A 19,015-nucleotide genomic window follows, 5' to 3' on the forward strand; every position below is an offset into this window, starting at 1 on the left:
TCGCAAGACGTTTCGTCTTGCGAAGCAAGCCCATAGGGAAATTCGTCTTACGAAGCACCTCAAAAAACGAAAAACTCTTTCGTCTTGTGAGTTTTTCGTCTTCCGAGGCATTCGCCTTGCGAGGTACCACTGTGAAGTAACAAAAAGTTTACTCACTGTGAGTTCATCTTGTATGGAGACTGAAGTCATGTGTTGCAAAATTACAGTCAGATAGCAAAATGGCTGCAGGAGAGCAGCATGGCAGCAAAAGAACAGCAAGACAATAGAAAGACAAAAGTAGACTGAGAAAATGGCTGCATGACTCGGCTCTTTTATGGAGTCAGCCGGAGCCATGCCCATCTCCCAGATCACATGCAGGGGGAAGACGCTCCAGACCAGTGGAACAGAAAGTTACACTGACTGGATGTCCCCCTGCCTGTGCCCAGCTAGGGAAATCAGGAATGACCATACCAATGGATTACATCCCATACACATCAGTGAGGCCAAGGTGGGGTCTTGTTGTCTGGGCAGCCCAGGACCTCCATACATTGTCCAGACTTGCACCCCAGAGAGGTCACTTTGGTGTTGCTAACATAGCAAAAATGACATGGGAGGCAGCAGTTATGAGTTTCCGGTCTCTGCAGCCACAGCAGGTGCCGTGATTCTCCAGCAATTTCACTTCGCTCCCAGAGGTACACTCCATTGTCTTTCGAGACAGATGGATGCCAACACTTTTGGACTGGCTGCCTCTGTGCTACCAAAAGCATCTTCTCTGAGAGATCTCAGTATATTTTTTCTTTTAAAAAAACAACAACATACCTGCCTCCCTAAGGGCTTTACTGTCTTCAGAAACACATGCCCCAAATGCTATACTATCTTTCTTCTTTCTTCTTTCACCATTGGAGCAGTATCCTTGGAGATGAAGTCATTGGTATTTGGCCTCGAAATGCGGATAAGGCAGATGTCAACTGTGCTTGCGTAACCCACGCTGGCCTGAACATTGTCTCCGGGGACGACTTTGGACTAGTCAAACTCTTTGACTTCCCCTGCACTGAAAAATTTGTAAGTCAGCTTTCTAGCTTTGTGGTGTCTGTGCACAGAATCAGAAAATGGGGTGAGGTGCTGAATTCATGAATAAACAAGAGAGGAAATTTTCTTAGAATGCCAAAAAAAAAAAATTTAAATTGCCTGGTGCATTTTGGAGGCCAGGCATCTGGCAAAGGAGGAAACTGTAGTTGTATATATTTTTGCAGGGAATCCCCGCGACGGGGTGAGCTCCCATTGTTCAGTCCCAGCTCCTGCCAACCTAGCAGGTCTAAAGCATGTCAAAAGTGCAAGTAGATAAATAGGTACCACTCCAGTGGGAAGGTAAACGGCAATTCCGTGCGCTGCTCTGGTTTTGCCAGAAGTGACTTAGTCATGCTGGCCACATGACCTGGAAAAACTGTCTGCAGACAAACGCCAGCTCCCTTGGCCAGTAAAGCGAGATGAGCACCGCAGCCCCAGAGTCATTCGTGACTGGACTTAACTGTCAGGGGTCCTTTACCTTTACATTTTTATTGCCCCCAAGACAGGAATTTCTTGTTTCAAAACTGTGCCGCACAGCAATAAAAAAATTGGGACACGGTGATAACTTTTTCTCTCCAGTTTATTCCTGGTTGCATCTACCAGGGATGGTTAGATGTGAGAATTTCAGTTTCTCATTTTTCCCAGTTTTAAGTTCAGTTCTCCACATCATCTTGTGATTTATTTATTTTTAAGCCCTTCTGAGAATTCATCAGCATCTTTGTGCAAATTTCTCCCAATATACACATTTTGGGGTGCTAATTTCCCAAAATATGTGCATTTTTGCAAAGCAATTCCCCCCCAATACATTTCCTGCGTGTTATTTTCATGAATATCTGAATATTTATCCTAACGCATGCATTGTGAAACACATTACTTAACTGTAGAATTGCACTGCGAAATCTGAGGAACGGAGAATCTCAAAGGCTGGCTCTTGTTTCGGTTCACACATTGTTTCAAACAGTGCAAGTTATATAGGTTCACCTTTAAAGTCCCACCAAGTTGCATTCTGCTCCTGCCTTGGTTCAGGCTTCTGTCTCCCCACTTACAGCATATAGGTGAAATCATGTATAGTAGGGGAAACCATCTAAAAAGCCTGTAACCCCCTCTCTAAACTTCTGGAAACCCTTGAAAACCCCCTTTAAAAAACCAGACGGGGATAAATGGTTGCAAAGGTGGCTGTCTTCCTTATCGCTAGAGGACGATTTGGAAATGACAACAAGGGATGTAGACCAGTACCCTGAAGTGCCTGGCTGTGATTCAGAAGTAGACTCCTGGGATCACTAGCTGCTTTTCCGCTCTTTCCAGGGTGTTTTTGTCTCTTTTGTGCCTTTTTGGAGTTTAAATTGATTTATTTATTCCCCCCCCCCCAGCACCGCACATATATGCAGTTGTGCTCAAGTTAAACACGCATGAGGAGGGAGATGCCTGTATATAGAACCATATTGTGGGTTCTCAGAAGTGTTCAGATGCCCGTGATCAATGTAGTCGGTCTTCATTGCATTCTGACGATTAAAAAACACCGCAGTTGCCAATGTGGATGGAACGAGACGGTGCTTTTTGTGTGTGAGAGAAACCTTGCCTTTTCCCAACAGGCCAAACACAAGCGTTACTTCGGCCATTCGGCTCACGTCACCAACATACGCTTCTCTCACGATGACAAGTACGTTATCAGCACCGGAGGGGATGATTGCAGGTAACTTTTTGCATTTGTTTATGCCGAGCTGAGTGTTGGGTTTGGGTGTGAGAAAGCAGAGTTCGGGTCCCCGCGGGGAGATTCACACTCAACTTAGCCCGCTTCGCAAGGCTCTTGGGAGGCGAGAAGATATTGCTTTGAGCTCTTGTGGTGGAGAGGACAAAAGAATAAAAGAATATCAAATGGAAGAAGTAAGTGCTAACTGCCAGATCCTACAAGCTGCTGTAGGAAATGGTGGCAAAGAGACACACAGACTCATCCAACCATAGCTGTCAACCGTCCCTCATTTGGCGGTAAACTCCCTTATCCCAGCGCCATGTCCCGCTGCTGTCCCTTATTGATGATATCCCGTAAATTTCCTGGGTTTCAAAGGAAGCAGCTCCTCTCCCTGCCTCCCTGCTGGCCAGGGAGGAGGGAGGCTCCAACTGTGTTGCTCGGCTGCGTTGCTCACCCAATAAGGAGTCTAAGAACGACTGGGGGGTGGAGCTTGCATGCCTTGTGCCGATCAAATCGGCCGCGTTGCCTGGGGACTCGCCTTTGCTCAGCGCTTCCCAGTGGAAAGGTGACAGTGGTTTTCCTTGCTGCATCCCCTTTGCCGGGTTGCTGCGCTGTGGGAACCACCGCTTGAGGCTTCGTTTGGCTGCTGGCTTGGGCTTTCTGCCTTTGGCTTGGAGGGGCTCAGAAGTTGAACATACCTGTGTTTGGAAAATCCCTTATTTTGGCTGCTGATCCATTATTTTTGAGGCTGCTGGTCCCTTGTTTTCAAATCTGTAAGTTGACAGCTATGCATCCAGCCCTTTGCTGGAACAAGTCGGCAGTTGGGCAGAGCAAAGGATGTAAACTTTGCCTTTCTGCAGTAGGCTGGATTCCTTACAAACATTCTTTATCTTCCATCCAGACAAGTGGAATATTTTATAAGCAGAGGTTGGGTGGCCATCTGTCATGGATGCTGTAGTTGAGGTTCCGGCAATGCTGGGGTGACAATACTAGGTGACACTCAAGAGTCTCTTTCAACTCTAAGATTCTATGATTCTGTGATTATTCAGCCAGGCAAAAGCACTTGGGTGGGGATAGTTCTGAGGGCCAGATAAAGAAGCCCAGGGGGCCACATTCCAGCCCTGAGCATCCTCACCTCTAGTTCACACAGTACTTAGCTGGATGGGCTCAATGATCTCCCTCAGTGAAAGGCAGCCATCCGTTAAGCAGTCATACCTTGGGATGAATACTCTTCAGCTTAAATATTTTCAGGTTGCACTCCGTGGTAACTGAGCATGTTACTTCTGGGTTTAGCCACTCGCACATGCGCAGACGCTCAAAATGACATCACGCACATGCGCGGAAGTGGTAAAACATGACCCACGCACACGCAGATGCGCGGTTGCATCTTACGTTTGCTTCAGGATGCAAACAGGGCTCCGGAATGGATCCCGTTTGCATCCAGAGGTACCACTATATTCTTCTTTTCCATTCCTCCAGGCTTGGGAGGCGCATGCAGCCCTCAGCCCTTGCGACTCTCCCCAGACCAGGCCCCTTCCACAGCCGGGTCCCTTGACATCCTCTTTGATCCTCCCTGGCTGCACCTTCCTTGGGTTTCGCCATCTGGCTGGGATGTGAATTCTGATCATGCTTCTTGCCCATCGGAATGGAGGCTGACGAGGGAGAAACTTGCCTACTGTACAAAAATGTGGCCCCCAGTCAGGGAGTGGAGCCCTCGGGCTACAGAAAAATAGACCTTAGGGTCTGATCAGTCTGCTTTTGCCCCCCTCCCTCCCTTGCCTTCCCTCTACTGGGTGAGAGGAGAGTGCTTGCGCCACTTCTGTTTCCTCTTGCAAGCCAGGAAAACAGCATTGAGCAGCAGGAGGGGTGGAGCAGGGCCCCTTCCAAAGAGAAGGCCATAAATAAACGGAACAGTTGTTACCGTCGCAAGGAAATGTTGGAAATGCTTAAACTTGGCTACAGTAAACATGTAGGAAGCAAACCAAAGGGCGTTGCTCGAGACATTAGGTAGCCCGGATTGAATGTTGCACGCGAGCAAAATTGGATTTGTGAACCCAGGTCACCGGTAAGCCAATATCTCTGCCATCCTCTGTTCCTTCATCTACCAAATTGCAACGTACGTGTCTGGGTTCTTACAAGAATGAGAGGTGCAGCGATTATCAAAGAGCCTCCGCGTCAGAAATAGAAATGTCAAACTAATAAAAAATGAAATGAAAAATTAACCCTCACTATTCACGTTTGAAGTCTTTCATGTCCCTGGCTTGCCTTAATGCCTGAAGTAATATTCAACTGTCTTCCCTGTGTCATTGGAAGGAATTTGGGAGGCGGATCTGAGTCACTAAACAGCTGCAAGAGTCTGGCATGGGGCAGATGCCGTTTTGCACAGGCCTTAGCCGGACTGTAATGAACAAATTCAAGATCTGAGAGGATGCAGCTGAAGTCTTATGGCCTGTAGAGATTCATTTTTAATATACAGTCGTACCTTCGATCTCAAATGCCTTGGCTCCTGAACAAATCGGCTCCTGAATGACCGGAACCCGGAAGTGAGCATTCTGGCTTTCGAACGTTCTTTTGGAACCCGAACATCCGATGTGGGTTCCGCATGTTCTCACTGGCTTCCTGCAGCCAATCAGAAGCCGCACTTTGGTTTCCAAACATTTTGGAAGTTGAACAGACTTCTGGAACGGATTCCGTTCGACTTCCAAGCTACGACTGCATAGTATGTATTGCTGGATAGGGTATATTCCTTGAATTAGAATAACCATGCAGATAAGGAAGTTGGAGGGCAGAGCCAGGTTGCCAGTTAAGTTTTGCAGAAGTCTTGATTTCAACCACACATGTGCATTTCTTCCTTTCTAGCGTCTTTGTATGGCGATGCCTTTGAAGGTCAGTTTCCTCCAGTGCCGCTCTTGCTACCACCGCCACGTGAGTGCCAAACAGGGATGCCTCCCAAGACTTCAGCAGGCGGCTTTCTAACAAAACGCTGCGTAGATTCTAAATGTGTGAAACTTGACCTACGTTGGATGCCACAGCCATCCCCCAACCATTCAACCATTGCAAAAGAAGAAAACATTACTGTATTTTTCCATATATAAAACTAGGTTTTTCCCCTAAAAAATGATGTCCAAAATTTGGGGGGCGTCTTATACACGGATAGGTCCCCCCCAAAAAATTGGAGTCCCCAAAAATAGGGGGTGAATAAGATGGGGGCATCTTATAGACGGAAAAATACGGTAATTGATTTGGTCCTTAAGACTGAAGGATGCCCCATTTGGTTTGTGCTAACGTTGATCTGTCATGGGTGCTTCAGGTGAGATTCCTACATTGCAGGGGGTCAGACTAGATGATTCTTGGGGGGGTCCTTCCCAATTCTATGATTCTAAACCTCTCTTGCTGAAAATCAAGAGTCCTAATCTGCAAAGCCTAGCCCATAGTGCAAACTTAAGCTTCAGTAGCCTTTTTGCCAACAAAACGAGTTGCGATTTGAAGATAGTTTTTAAAAAGTATTCATGTTTTTTCATAAACCCAACCATTCTGAAACCACCCACTACAAAACCTTATTGGGCAAGGGCTTCGGAGTAAAGAAAGCTTTGAGCCATGGCTAATTTTATACTGACCAAATTATCATTACCCCCTCCCCTCCCCAGATATTTCCAGTTTTAAAAATAAGTTCATTTGCCAGTTTCCTATGAAGTGCCTTTTGAAAGCTTTGCCAGTGGTACAGGCTTCCTGCCTGTGTCTGCTTTCTACTCTCGGTGCTACAACTTCCACAACTGACGAGGGCTGACAAAGTCATTCCCCCTCCTGCCCTCCCACCCTCGATGTTCAATTCTCTCTTCTTTTGCATTTAATCTGTCTCAGTATTTTAACTTGAGTCTCAACTGGTTCTTTTAACAAGAGTGGGCGGGGTGCAAGGAAAGTCTCTTATAAACAGCTGCCTGTCAAATCTGCAACATATCTAACAGTCTTGAGGATAGGAATGGGGGCCTTGTGGTCCTCTGGATGTTGGTCAACTCCTACTCAGGTTTCCGTAAGGAAAAGGGGGAGATTATTCTCTTTCTGGTCCCCTCCCACTTTCAGAAGAACATTTTCCCGCTGCGTTTCTAGGTTCGGGGCCCAAAATGGCAATGCTTTGATAAATAAACCTTCCTCCACATTTGTTCCAAAGATTTGGCAAACAACTTGGCAGCTACACACAGAGGCTCTCAAGCAGGGGACCAAGAAGCTGCAGAATTTTCTTCCTCACCCAGAAAAATCCAATAGCAGTGGTAGAACATGCCTCCTATACTTGGAAGATTACAGGTTCAGTTTCCTGTACTTTATAGTGGAGTTACAGGGAGGAAATGGAAAGATCCTTTTGCCCCAAGATATTGGGACGCGGGTGGTGCTGTGGGTTAAACCACAGAGCCTAGGACTTGCCGATCAAAAGGTCGGCGGTTCGAATCCCCGCGATGGGGTGAGCTCCCGTTGTTTGGTCCCTGCTCCTGCCAACCTAGCAGTTCGAAAGCACGTCAAGTGCAAGTAGATAAATAGGTACCACTCCAGCGGGAAGGTAAACGGCATTTCCGTACGCTGCTCTGGTTCACCAGAAGTGGCTTAGTCATGCTGGCCACATGACCTAGAAGCTGTACGCCGGCTCCCTCGGCCAGTAAAGCTAGATGAGCGCTGCAACCCCAAGAGTCAGCCACGACTGGACCTAATGGTCCGGTGTCCCTTTACCTTTACCTTACTGGGTTTGGGTGCTATGGTTAAGGCTGCAATAGTTAGCTGGCCAATGAAGGAAAAGGGCTCCTATCCTCTTCGCCAAGTCAGGCAGGGCCGCCACCACCAGCTGCTGAAACGAGGCCACTGCATCCTCCTTCGCTAGCAATACTCTGCAAACAGATAGCCTCCCTGCAAAGGGACAAGCAGCAAGGTTTGACGTGCAAATATCTTTGTTCCAACAAGCTCCGCTTGAGGAAAGCCACGCGGGTAAGCAGCTCACTCCCAGGTTTAAGAGAGAGCCAAAATAAAACTGGAGAATTCTCCAGAGAGGTAGGAGAGGGGATCAATGTGCAAAAGTGCTACCATTTGTCGAGAGTTGATCAATAGAATATATTAATGCCTTACATGCCTCTATGATTTCCGACACACAGGTCCCTATGCAGTCTTATTCCCATACTCTTCTCTGTTAAGGAAGCCTTTCTGTATTAGGCAGTGTAATCATATCGAGCCGTTGATGTCAGATGGTCACCTTGTTTGCCTATGTTGTAATGCTGGCCTTTTCATATTGATTGTATCCTAATTCTTTTTTTTAAATAAAAAAAAGTGTGACAGAATGAATTGCTATGTAGTGAAATTGTGCAAAAATATTTAAGAGCAATAGAGTGTGTGTGTATGTGTGTGTGCCAGGAAGAGATTTGTTTGTATTTGATTTTAGGAACAATATGCTCCTGGTGCTGTATTATAATGTAAATTAAAATAGTACTTGCATGAGTTTATTTTTCAAGCGATCCAGTAAAAGATTTATGATTTGAAAACAGCTGCGTGTCAAGATTTTTCATTCGAGGTTTGCAGCACACCCAAAACAAGGAGACTGGTCTTTGCCCGGCTGCCCCTTCTTCTTAAGAGCATTGATCGTAGACAGCAAAGATCTCATTTGTCAAAAGTTCCCAGAACAGATAAATAAAAGCGAGTGACTCATTCACATACTTTTTCTGGGGAAAAAATGATTTATTTTTTTAGAGAGAGTAGAAGTGGCACACACTAGATGCCTCTTTATTTTGTCACATGATCCTGAACAGGGGTTGGCAACTTGCGGCCCATGGGCCATAAGCAGCCCAGGGAGGGTCGTTCAAACAGCCCATGGGCTGCCCCTGAACCAAGCTGCTCACTCAGCGAGTCCCCATGCGCAGCGTGGAGCAGGGACTCGCTTCCGCAGCGCAGAAAATCATGTACGTGCAGATGCCGGAAATCACATCGGTGCAGATGTGATCCAGCCCACGGAGCAATCTCTGTGGGAGTGAACCGGCACAGGCGAGGTAAACCTTGCCGACCCCTGATCTTGAACACTGAATCCAAGGTAGCCAATATGTTGTCCGCGAGATACTGCTGCCTTTCAACTCCCATCAGCCCCAGTCGCCATGGACAGTGGGGTCAGGGGTGCTGGGAGCTGTCGTCTGTAAGACTGAACAGGACTTATTGCAGTATTTCTTCACTAGTTAATTGGAGCCGTAAGTGGCAAAGTACATGTACCAATCTACCACCATGCAGCAACTCAGCATAATTTCGGTGGAGAGGATTTGCACATTCCAGCTGAACACCTGTAATTTGCCGGTCCCTGCACTCGCGCTTAATTTGCTAGACAACACACCACCATTTAAGTCTATACGCTTTATTGATACTCAAATTGTTTTGTTTTTACATTTCACAATGCATTCCACAGACTTAGTTTAATACAGCTTGAACCGCAAGTGTATACATTTTTTTTTTCCATTTGCAATTTCTTGCATTCACAAGGTTCGAAATTTCCAAACGACATTTGCAGCATCGGGGCGCAACCCGCTGACCCATGCACAGGCGCTGAGGATTCTGAGCACATTGGAGAACAAGCATGCTTGGTACTCCTTGCCAGTCCCTCGCGAGGATCTTGGGAGTCACGCCTTCAGAAATTCCTTCCACAGATCCAGAGTTTTGAGAGGCTGTAAACTTATTTACTCAAAATAGACTATAGGCGGTTTGTGCAGCAAAAGTTATGGCAGAAAACTGTGTAATGTGCAAGAGGAGTCGGGTGTTTTCTTTCTTTAATAGATGCTAGTGTTGTTGTTTTTTCTGAAGATTTAAGCTAAATGGAGCTAAAACAAAACCCAAAACAAAACCCAGTTCCGTTCTCCGATATTCCAAGCACTGTGGAGGAGCTGGACATCCTAAGCTGCTGTGAAACACTATATATATATATATTTATATAACTTTTATATTGGCAATTGATAAAACAGTAAAATTAAAAAGCACAATACGGCTACACTCGATACCAAACGGGCAAGGCTTTTTAAGCTTGCTTTAATGGCATATTCTTCTACACATCTCTCTCCTTTTTTTTTTAAAGAAAATCTGCAATCCACCTACACAGACCAGAGACAGTGCTAAACTGAAATGCTCTCCCTGCACTCCAGCGGCACTGCGCTGTCTCGAAACGCAGCAAGACTACCTTGGCTGAAGCATAAAATGTACGGCTCTCCAATCTGTTATGTTAACCAGTGCTGCACACGGGAGAAGCAAAAGAGGATTAGGTTTAAATCCATACATAGCAGCTTACAATACTTATGATGAACACACATGGCAGTCAAGAACAGGTTATTTCCCCCCGCCTCAAAACACTGCGTTGCTAAAAAATAAAAGATCTGTGAAATTGCACTGCAATGTCAAGGTTTTGCTATTCCCTGACCCTCCCCACGTAATCCAAATGAATATGCCTCCCCTTCCCCACTTAAAAGATGAACTCCTATTTTTAATAAAAGTTGCTTTAGGTTTTTCATTCGGCTTTGCGCTTCAGCCCGGGGATTTTAGCTTGGATCCTGCAAAGAAACAAAAACAAGGCGTTTTAAATGTTATGCCTCCTGCCTTCCCCGATACCCCGTAATCCCCCAGAGTCGGTGAAACTCATTTGACCTAAAACCAAGCCTTTAGGTGGCATTGGTCCAGCTGTGAGGAATGCTCTCCCAACAGAAATTCAACATGCATCTCCTGTTTTAACTTTTAAATGATGGCTGAGAATTATCCTGCCAGTTAGAGTACCAATGGCACAGAAATGGAAAAAAGAATTACCGATGAAAGAGGAATGGCAAACGAAACTAATGGACTATGCAGAATTAGACAAGATGACAGGAAGGATTCGAAACCTGTGGGATCAGAGATTCTCAGAGGACTGGAGTAAATATGTAAATTATATGAAAAGCAATTGTAATCAAGAGATTACACTAGTAGGATTGCAAGAAGTTTTGTAAGGAGGACTATGTGAAATATTGCAGAGAAAAGTATGAAGAGAATTATTAGTGAAGGACTATTAAAAGTAATAGTGAAATTAATGAAATGCAGATTAAGTGATAAAGAGTGAAAAATCTTCAAATGTGGCTGATGGAAGTCCAAAACACTGAATAAGATAAGAAAATATGTTGTATGTTTTTTTGGAAATTTTATGTAAAAAATAATATATATTTTTTTAAAAGAGAGAATTACCTTGCCAGTTAAGAAAGCAATTTTCTGCAATAGTTAGCTGATGAGCTCCGATTTTAAATCTGCACATGTTTTTTTATTGTACAGTGGCTGCTGCAAACCACTTTGATTTTCAAATTTTATTTATCAAATTGTGGTGTACAAGTATTTTTTATATAACAAACAAATCAACCTAAGTAGTCCAGTGTAAATAGTGCAAGCGGACAAAGAGGCTGCAGAGCAAAGAGATTGGGGTGCTGACCATCAAGGACAGGCACCCCTAAACTCGGCCCTCCAGATGTTTTAGGACTACAATTCCCATCATCCCTGACCACTGGTCCTGTTAGCTAGGGATGATGGGAGTTGGAGTGGCAAAACATCTGGAGGGTTGAGTTTGGGGGTGCCTGATCAAGGAGAACAGAAGCAGAAAAACAGAGGGAGAGACGAGAGAGAGATGTCACACAGAAACCCAGTGGCTCTAGTGAATTTCAGTTTTGACCTGAGAATACTTTTCTTTACAACCTCAAATAGAGTGACAAGTAATCCATAGATGGTAGTTTTGAAAATTACAAGAAGCACAAGTTTAATATGCTCATTCAGCTCACATTCATCTCTCTGCTGTGTGAGATTATTATATTTATCAGTTGCTTCCCCCCCACAAAAGTGACTTAAAAAAACAAAGAATAAGAACAAGAATAAAAGCAAGTGAAAATACAGTAATATGTCTGAAAGTACAAATCTAACTGAACCCCCACCACATTTTAAAAAAATAAGCTGAGAGTTAAACTCTAAAGTCTTGAGTAAGTAAAAATGCTTTTACTTACAAACAATGAAGGCACCAGGTGTGCCTCCCCTGGAGAGAGCATTCCAGATTACAGGGCCTTGAAAGAGGTGTGCGTGTGTGTGTGTGTGTGCGCACACACACACACACACACGTAATCTCTCACTAAAAATAACATTGAAAGGTATCAGCTACTTTAAAATTATCTTCAAAATTCTATATGCTCACTTTGCCACGGCATCTTTGACATTCTTGTTCACAAGTCCCAGGTAATGGTCAATTTGAACCTAGCAAGTAAAGACACAAGGATGAATTACCATTTCAATAACACAGGAAATCACCATGTATTAACACTTACTTTCTGCTCAACATCCTCCCCCCCCCCATAACCAGGGACAGAGGTTTCCTGCCACCCTAACAAAAAAGGAACATTGATCCCTTTTCCATTAGGCCTTGAGAGTAGATCATGTCTTCTGTATATGTATCTATTTCAGAACTGTGCAAGGCTTTTTATTTAGTATAGGATTAGTGATGTTTTAAAGATCTGCAAAATCTTCAGTACCTTCCCCCCCATCGTTTTTATTGATTTTACCAATTTTACCAAATCATCCACAAATTAAGGCAAATTTAATATAATTTAATACAATTTTCAGTGTCTCGTAGAGGATTTCTGTAAGTTTGTGCCTGTTAAGCTTTCTTGTAGACCCACCGAGCAAAATATAAATTTCAAGCCACTGTTCAACAGGGCTCAACAACTTTTGTGTCTGAAGTTCCAATTTTTGAAATGTGGCAACCCTACCGTTGAAGACGGTCTAGGAGGAATTTATCCATATATGTGGGCAGAGGGGACCCACTATCTGTTTACTTGAAATGGTGCTCTGCTCTTTTTGCTAGCCTGTTCTCTGAAGGTCTTGCCCCCCTCCAATCTAGCTCTCTGCCTCCCAGCGTCTCTAAAGCAGGTCATTTGGAGTTGATCAGCTCCAAAGTAGTTTCCCAACTAGGAAAGCCTGCCAAGTCAGCTTAAGAGGGACACCCTCCAGGGACTTACATAACCCCAGCTGAGCACCAGGAACAGCAGCGGCTAAGTAGATCAACAGGAGAAGAGGTGGGATTGTGTTCTGCAGAGCTCTCTCAAATCTTTTTTGGTACACAACTTACTCTTAATCGTCCCAATTAACCATCACATTTTTGGCAGAGTTGTCAGGGAATATGCGCCACACCGTCTACTCACCTGGTGCTTTTCATAAATAATAGGAATACTGAAGAGCGAAATCAGAGCTGGAATGGGATGCAGGGGGAAACACAACACAAGAAACATCCGTAAGTGTATGCAAATGCAGGGATGCAGAAAAGATCAAGGAAGGCAGGGATAGGCAACCTAAGGCCCAGGGACCAGATGCGGCCCAATCGCCTTCTAAATCTGGCCCGCGGACAGTCCAGGAATCAGCATGTTTTTACATGAGTAGAATGTGTGCTTTTATTTAAAATGCATCTCTGGGTTATTTAAAGGGACGTGGGTGGCACTGTGGGTTAAACTACAGAGCCCAGGACTTGCCGATCAGAAGGTCGGCGGTTCGAATCCCTGTGAAAGGGTGAGCTCCCTTTGCTCAGTCCCTGCTCCTGCCAACCTAGGGATTCAAAAGCATGTCAAAGTGCAAGTAGATAAATAGGTACCGCTCTGGCGGGAAGGTGAACGGCGTTTCCGTGCACTGCTCTGGTTTGCCAGAAGCGGCTTAGTCATGCTGGCCACATGACCCGGAAGCTGTATGCTGGCTCCCTCGGCCAATAAAGCGAGATGAGAGCCGCAACCCCAGAGTCGGTCACGACTGGACCTAATGGTCAGGGGTCCCTTTACCTTTCACTGGGTTATTTGTGGGGCATAGGAATTCGTTCATTTCCCCCCTGATGGGTTGAATTTATATACTGCCCTATACTGCAGGTCTATGCCGGGGATTGAACCTGTGACCTTCTGGATGCAAAGCGGATGCTCTGCCACTGAGCTGCAGCCTTCCCCTTACTTTGCCCTGTAAGAATACTGATCCTGATTGGCATATCAAGCAAATGACTGTGACCAAGTCAAAAGTAATGGAACTTGCCCTCCTCTGCAAACCCTACAGATTAAAACATGGCGTTTCTACGACTTCCCCCACAAAATCTCTGCAGCCTTTGCCAATTTGCTCTGACGCCTCGGCATCGTGTTGTGCCGTGACACCAAAATCGCGACGACGTACTGCTTTTCTCACAGAATGCTTTGTTATTAGGTGCAACGTAGTATAGAGGGCCAACTTACCCAGTATCAGCAATGTCAGACCATTGAACAAGGCACCAACGTAGGTGAACACCCACATCAACACGGCAAACTGGAAGAAAAAAGAGAAAGCTGAGTAGCAAGTCAGAATGTGGACCATTTATTAGAGCTCAAGTAGGCTTTGCAGTTGCCATGGGCTGGCTGCTACGTGGGGAGTGGAGGTGGCTGGAGACTCCCCAAATGATGGGAGACTCCCCAAGTAAGCCATTCTAAAGCCTTGCATGTGGAAAACGGGGAAAGTTGACATGGGAATGTCACTCGCAGCAGCAGCATCCCCCATGGCAATTTGGCATTTGTTCCCACTCTTCAGGTGGCCTTCACTGAAGGCAGCATGGAAAGATCAGGCAGCGAAAAGGCAGCACTCCAGCCTCCGTATGTCAGAGATAATTATAGCCAAAAGGACTTGTAATGGGATCCCACAGACTTTAGCTTTGAGGTCCCCTGGCTGTGCTGAGAATGACGAAAAGTCTCATAGGATTTCACGTCTGCTCCATCTCCCGGTGGTTCATGTGGCCATTTCGACCACAGAAGAGGTTCAAGTGCAAGCAATGAGACAGGGCCTGTGCCATTAGATTTAGGGCTAATAATAATAATAATTTATTTATATGCCACTCATCTGACTGGGTTGCCACTCTGGGCGGCTTCTTTTTTTTTATTATTATAATATTTTATTAGAATTTTTTCAAAAATTTAACATCAACAAAAATAAACAGAAATCCAAACAAAAAAGCAATAAAAACAACAACAACGACAACAACAACAAAAAACAAAAAACAAAAAAAAGAAAATACAAAGATAAAAGAGCATAAAAAGAACACTTTTTTATATTAATAACTTTCCAAACCTTATTCTCTTTACTTCCACCCGCCTTCCCTTCTTGTATTCTACTTTAAAAAGTTTGATCAGCAAGATCGTTCATTATTCGTTTTAAACCTTTATCCCTCCCTTTTCAATCTTATTTATCTCAGCCGCTAGAACCCCTTCATTTCATTTTCAGAGCCTTCAACTTTCATAAATTTTACAATATTTTTGTAGATAAACTTTAAACTTCTTCCAGTCCTCTTCCATCTGCTCCTCTCCTTGATCTCGGATTCTGCCGGTCATCTCTGCCAGTTCCATATAGTCTATCACTTGTGTCTGCCACTCTTCCAAGGTGGGTAGATCTTGCGTCTTCCAACGCTTTGCAATAAGTATTCTTGCTGCTGCTGTAGCATACATGAAAAAAGTTCTATCCTTCTTTGGCACCAATTGGCCGACTATGCCCAGGAGAAAGGCCTCTGGTTTCTTCAAAAAAGTATACTTAAATACCTTTTTCAGTTCATTATAGATCATTTCCCAGAACGCCTTAATCCTTGGGCACGTCCACCAAAGGTGAAAGAATGTTCCTTCAGTTTCTTTACATTTCCAACATTTATTATCAGGCAAATGATAGATTTTTGCAAGCTTGACTGGTGTCATGTACCACCTGTAAACCATTTTCATGATATTTTCTCTTAAGGCATTACACGCCGTAAATTTCATACCGGTGGTCCACAACCGTTCCCAGTCAGCAGACATAATATTATGACCAATGTCTTGTGCCCATTTTATCATAGCGGATTTAACCGTTTCCTCCTCCGTATTCCATTTCAACAACAAATCGTACATTCTCGACAGTATCTTAGCATTGGGTTCTAACAGTTCTGTTTCTAACTTTGATTTTTCCACCTGGAAACCATTTTTTTTGTCCAAGTTATAGGCCTCTCTTATTTGAAAATAATGTAACCAATCCTGCACCTTATCTTTAAGTTTCTCATAACTCTGCAATTTCAACCTGTCACCTTCTTGTTCCAAGATCTCCGAGTATCTTGGCCATTTAGATTCCATATTTAACTTTTTCAAGGCTTTGGCCTCCATTGGCGACAGCCACCTGGGGGTCTTACTTTCCAGCAAGTCTTTGTATCTCATCCAGACATTAAATAATGCTTTTCTAACAATATGGTTTCTGAAACCTTTATGAACTTTAACCTTGTCATACCACAGATATGCATGCCACCCAAAAGCATTATCGAATCCCTCTAAATCCAATATGTCGGTGTTCTCAAGAAGTAGCCATTCCTTCATCCAGCAGAAAGCTGCTGCTTCATAGTATAACTTAAAGTCTGGCAGGGCAAACCCCCCTCTGCTCTTAGTATCAGTAAGAATTTTGAATTTTATTCTGGGCTTTTTGCCCTGCCAGACAAATCTAGAAATTTCTTTTTGCCACCTCTACCACTCTGGGCGGCTTCCAGCAAATCATAAAACCCGAAGCAAACCACAACACGTTAGAAACTTCCCTATGCTACTTCCATGCACTTAAGGTGCATGGAAGGGGATGTTTCGTTAGCAAGATACCCTCCAAGCAGCAAGCAAGGTTGATATATATTACGTAGGGCAGAGGTTTTCAACCTTTTTGGGTCCACGGCTCAGGAGCCCAGTTACGTCACCCTGTGCCTGCAGAGCCGCAGCCCCTCACCCTTTTTCAAACACCCTCCCTTGTGGAGCGTTCCCTCAGCCTCCTCTCCTTTCCCCTCTCATTGGGAGTCCCCTGGGCAGCCACAGCTGCCGCCTCTGGTCACCCTGCTTACCCCAAAGAGATGTGCCTCCTCACACTGCCCCACCAGGGCCTGGGAAGCACCCCTGGCCAGCGCCAGAGGCATCATTCACCTGGGTAGCTTGCAGCCAGCACTGCTGCAACTAACACCTGTGCAAGCCTTTGGGAGGCAGAGATGTGAGAGGGCATCAGAGGAGGGAGGGAAGGACAGAGGGACAGAGACCAGTGTTGCCCACAGCACCCCTGACTATCATTCAAGGAACCCCAGGTTGCCACAGCACATGGGTTGAAAACCACTGACGTAGGACAAAACCTTTGTTCTCTCCACCACCACCACCCACTGCAGCCTCCTTCCTTGCGTTCCACTTCCCAGACACTGTAAGCTTCTGTTCCCAGAACACAGAAATTAGATGGTGGCAGCTGTTAAGGCTGCCTTGGTTCTTTGTGACCTAGTGCTAATGGGAGGAGTGGGGTTAAGGTTGTCTTCAGTAGCAGCGGCCCTCTAGTTGATTCTAGACTACATTTCGTGCCATCCCTGGTTATTAACCATGCTGGCTGGTGGCTGATGAGAGTTGGAGTCCAGTCGCACTTGGACAGCCACAGGCTCCCCATCTCTGGTCTTAAGTCTAGAAGGGGGGAAGCAGCTTTGCAAAATCTTTAACTGCAGAGCTGTGGATGTGCACAGTTCCCCCTTGCTGTGTCAAAGCACCAGTCCAACCAGCCCAGCAGCTCTCCATTATTTCAGGCAGGGAGCTGGGGAAGAGCCATGATCCATGGTAGAACATCTGCTTTGCATGTAGACGCTCCCTGGCACATACAGGTAAGGCTGGGAGACAGCCCTGCCTGGAACCCTGGAGAGCTGTTGCCAGTCCGTGCAGACAACGCTAAGCAAGATGGACAAGTGGTCTGGCCTGGTTTACAGCAGTGGGTTGAGTCTCTTTTGGTCCTGCTAACTTGACATCCTTTCTGCCCAGCTCACCAGGGACTGAACTTGAGAAAGAACTTGGTCTGTGGTCTTTCTTCTCAAGGAACTGGTGGCTCTTTAGGACTTGAGAGAGGAAGCAAGGAGGGCCGTTTGGAGGCAAAATGTTTACCTTTTCTAAGCATCTAGTGAACTGCAAACCCGAAACCCCAACCACGTGAAACTGGAGGAGGTGGGGGAGAATCACCTTTACTATTCCAAATGTAACATGAGAAATAAGGGAACGAGACCAACATGTCCCAGGATGAGATAGAGCCCTACTAGTTCCCAGAGGGTTTAAGATCTACTTGCCAAGTAAGAAGGGCAGCGGTGTGGGGGTGTGACCTGGAAGTGCTGAATCACTAATGTGTTGCGTGTGAGGTGGTGGGTGAGAGTTCCCAGGTCAGCTGATTCCCACTGCTAATCTGAGGGCAAAACATTCAGTAGGGGAAGGGCTCTCTGAACAAAATGACTAAGAGCACATTTGCACAATCATTTACTTTGAAGTATTTATTACTTGGGCTGGGTTTTCTTTTTTTATTGGATAATGTTCGAAGAAGGTTACAAGCCTTTAAGATATAACTATGAACTGAGTTAATTTTAAAAAAAGAAGTTCAGCAATGCATTTAAAAAGTAGTAAAAAATGGCAAATTAGCAAGAGTTTATCCAAAGACTCAATGGCACTGTTTTCCCATACACCCTGTATCTCTCAATTCTTGCATTCTAAGAAACCCCTGGGATGCGGGTGGCACTGTGGGTTAAACCACAGAGCCTAGGACTTGCCAATCAGAAGGTCAGCGGTTCGAATCCCCGCGACGGGGTGAGCTCCCGTTGCTCGGTCCCTGCTCCTGCCAACCTAGCAGTTTGAAAGCACATCAAAGTGCAAGTAGATAAATAGGTACCGCTCCGGCGGGAAGGTAAATGGCGTTTCCATGCGCTGCTCTGGTTTGCCAGAAGCGGCTTAGTCATGCTGGCCACATGACCCGGAAGCTGTACGCCAGCTCCCTCGGCCAATAAAGCGAGATGAGCGCTGCAACCCCAGAGTCGGCCATGACTGGACCTAATGGTCAGGGGTCCCTTTACCTTTTAAGAAACCCCTGCTTGTGACCCTTGGTTAACCAAAGGTATCCTGAGTCCCCCCCCAAAAAAAACTTGGGTCTCCAGTTGTTCCTGGACTACAACTCCCAGCACCCCTGACCACTGGTCCTGCTAGCTAGAGATGATGGGTGTTGTGGTCCAACAACAAACTTGGGGACCCAAGTTTGAGAAACACTGCCCAAGGAGAATATAAAGAAGCTTTCGCTTGGCACCTGCAATGCTGGTAATGTCACTATTAAATGGATATTGGTGACAAAGCGCCAGCAACCCAAAGGCCCATGTCCAGTTAATACCCCTTTTCCTCTTCCACTGGCTGCAGCACCTGCAGCAGAGGCTCCTGCTGAAGGCTTAAGTCTGCAGCAGCACAC

The 19,015-nt window shown here is 45.4% G+C and overlaps 2 protein-coding genes across 11 annotated transcripts in view; one reads left to right on the forward strand and one right to left on the reverse strand.

The window, feature by feature from the left end:
- Positions 1-9,815, forward strand: part of EML6 (EMAP like 6) — a 162,958-nt gene extending 153,143 nt beyond the window's left edge. For all 5 annotated transcript variants that reach the window (XM_083494010.1, XM_083494006.1, XM_083494007.1 and 2 more), the window contains 3 exons: positions 888-1,041; positions 2,640-2,740; positions 5,597-9,815. In XM_083494010.1, coding sequence (XP_083350136.1) covers positions 888-1,041; positions 2,640-2,740; positions 5,597-5,621 — 280 coding nt within the window. In that variant the 3' untranslated portion in view covers positions 5,622-9,815. The remainder of the gene's footprint in view (positions 1-887; positions 1,042-2,639; positions 2,741-5,596) is intronic.
- RTN4 (reticulon 4) overlaps positions 9,095-19,015 on the reverse strand; it is a 62,253-nt gene continuing 52,332 nt past the window's right edge. For all 6 annotated transcript variants that reach the window (XM_083494140.1, XM_083494137.1, XM_083494139.1 and 3 more), the window contains 4 exons: positions 13,999-14,068; positions 12,940-12,986; positions 11,937-11,995; positions 9,095-10,290 (listed from right to left, as the gene is read on the reverse strand). In XM_083494140.1, coding sequence (XP_083350266.1) covers positions 10,248-10,290; positions 11,937-11,995; positions 12,940-12,986; positions 13,999-14,068 — 219 coding nt within the window. In that variant the 3' untranslated portion in view covers positions 9,095-10,247. The remainder of the gene's footprint in view (positions 10,291-11,936; positions 11,996-12,939; positions 12,987-13,998; positions 14,069-19,015) is intronic.

The sequence above is a fragment of the Podarcis liolepis genome (assembly GCF_965112155.1).
Source record: "Podarcis liolepis genome assembly, chromosome: 3".
Classification (NCBI taxonomy): Eukaryota; Metazoa; Chordata; class Lepidosauria; order Squamata; family Lacertidae; genus Podarcis; species Podarcis liolepis.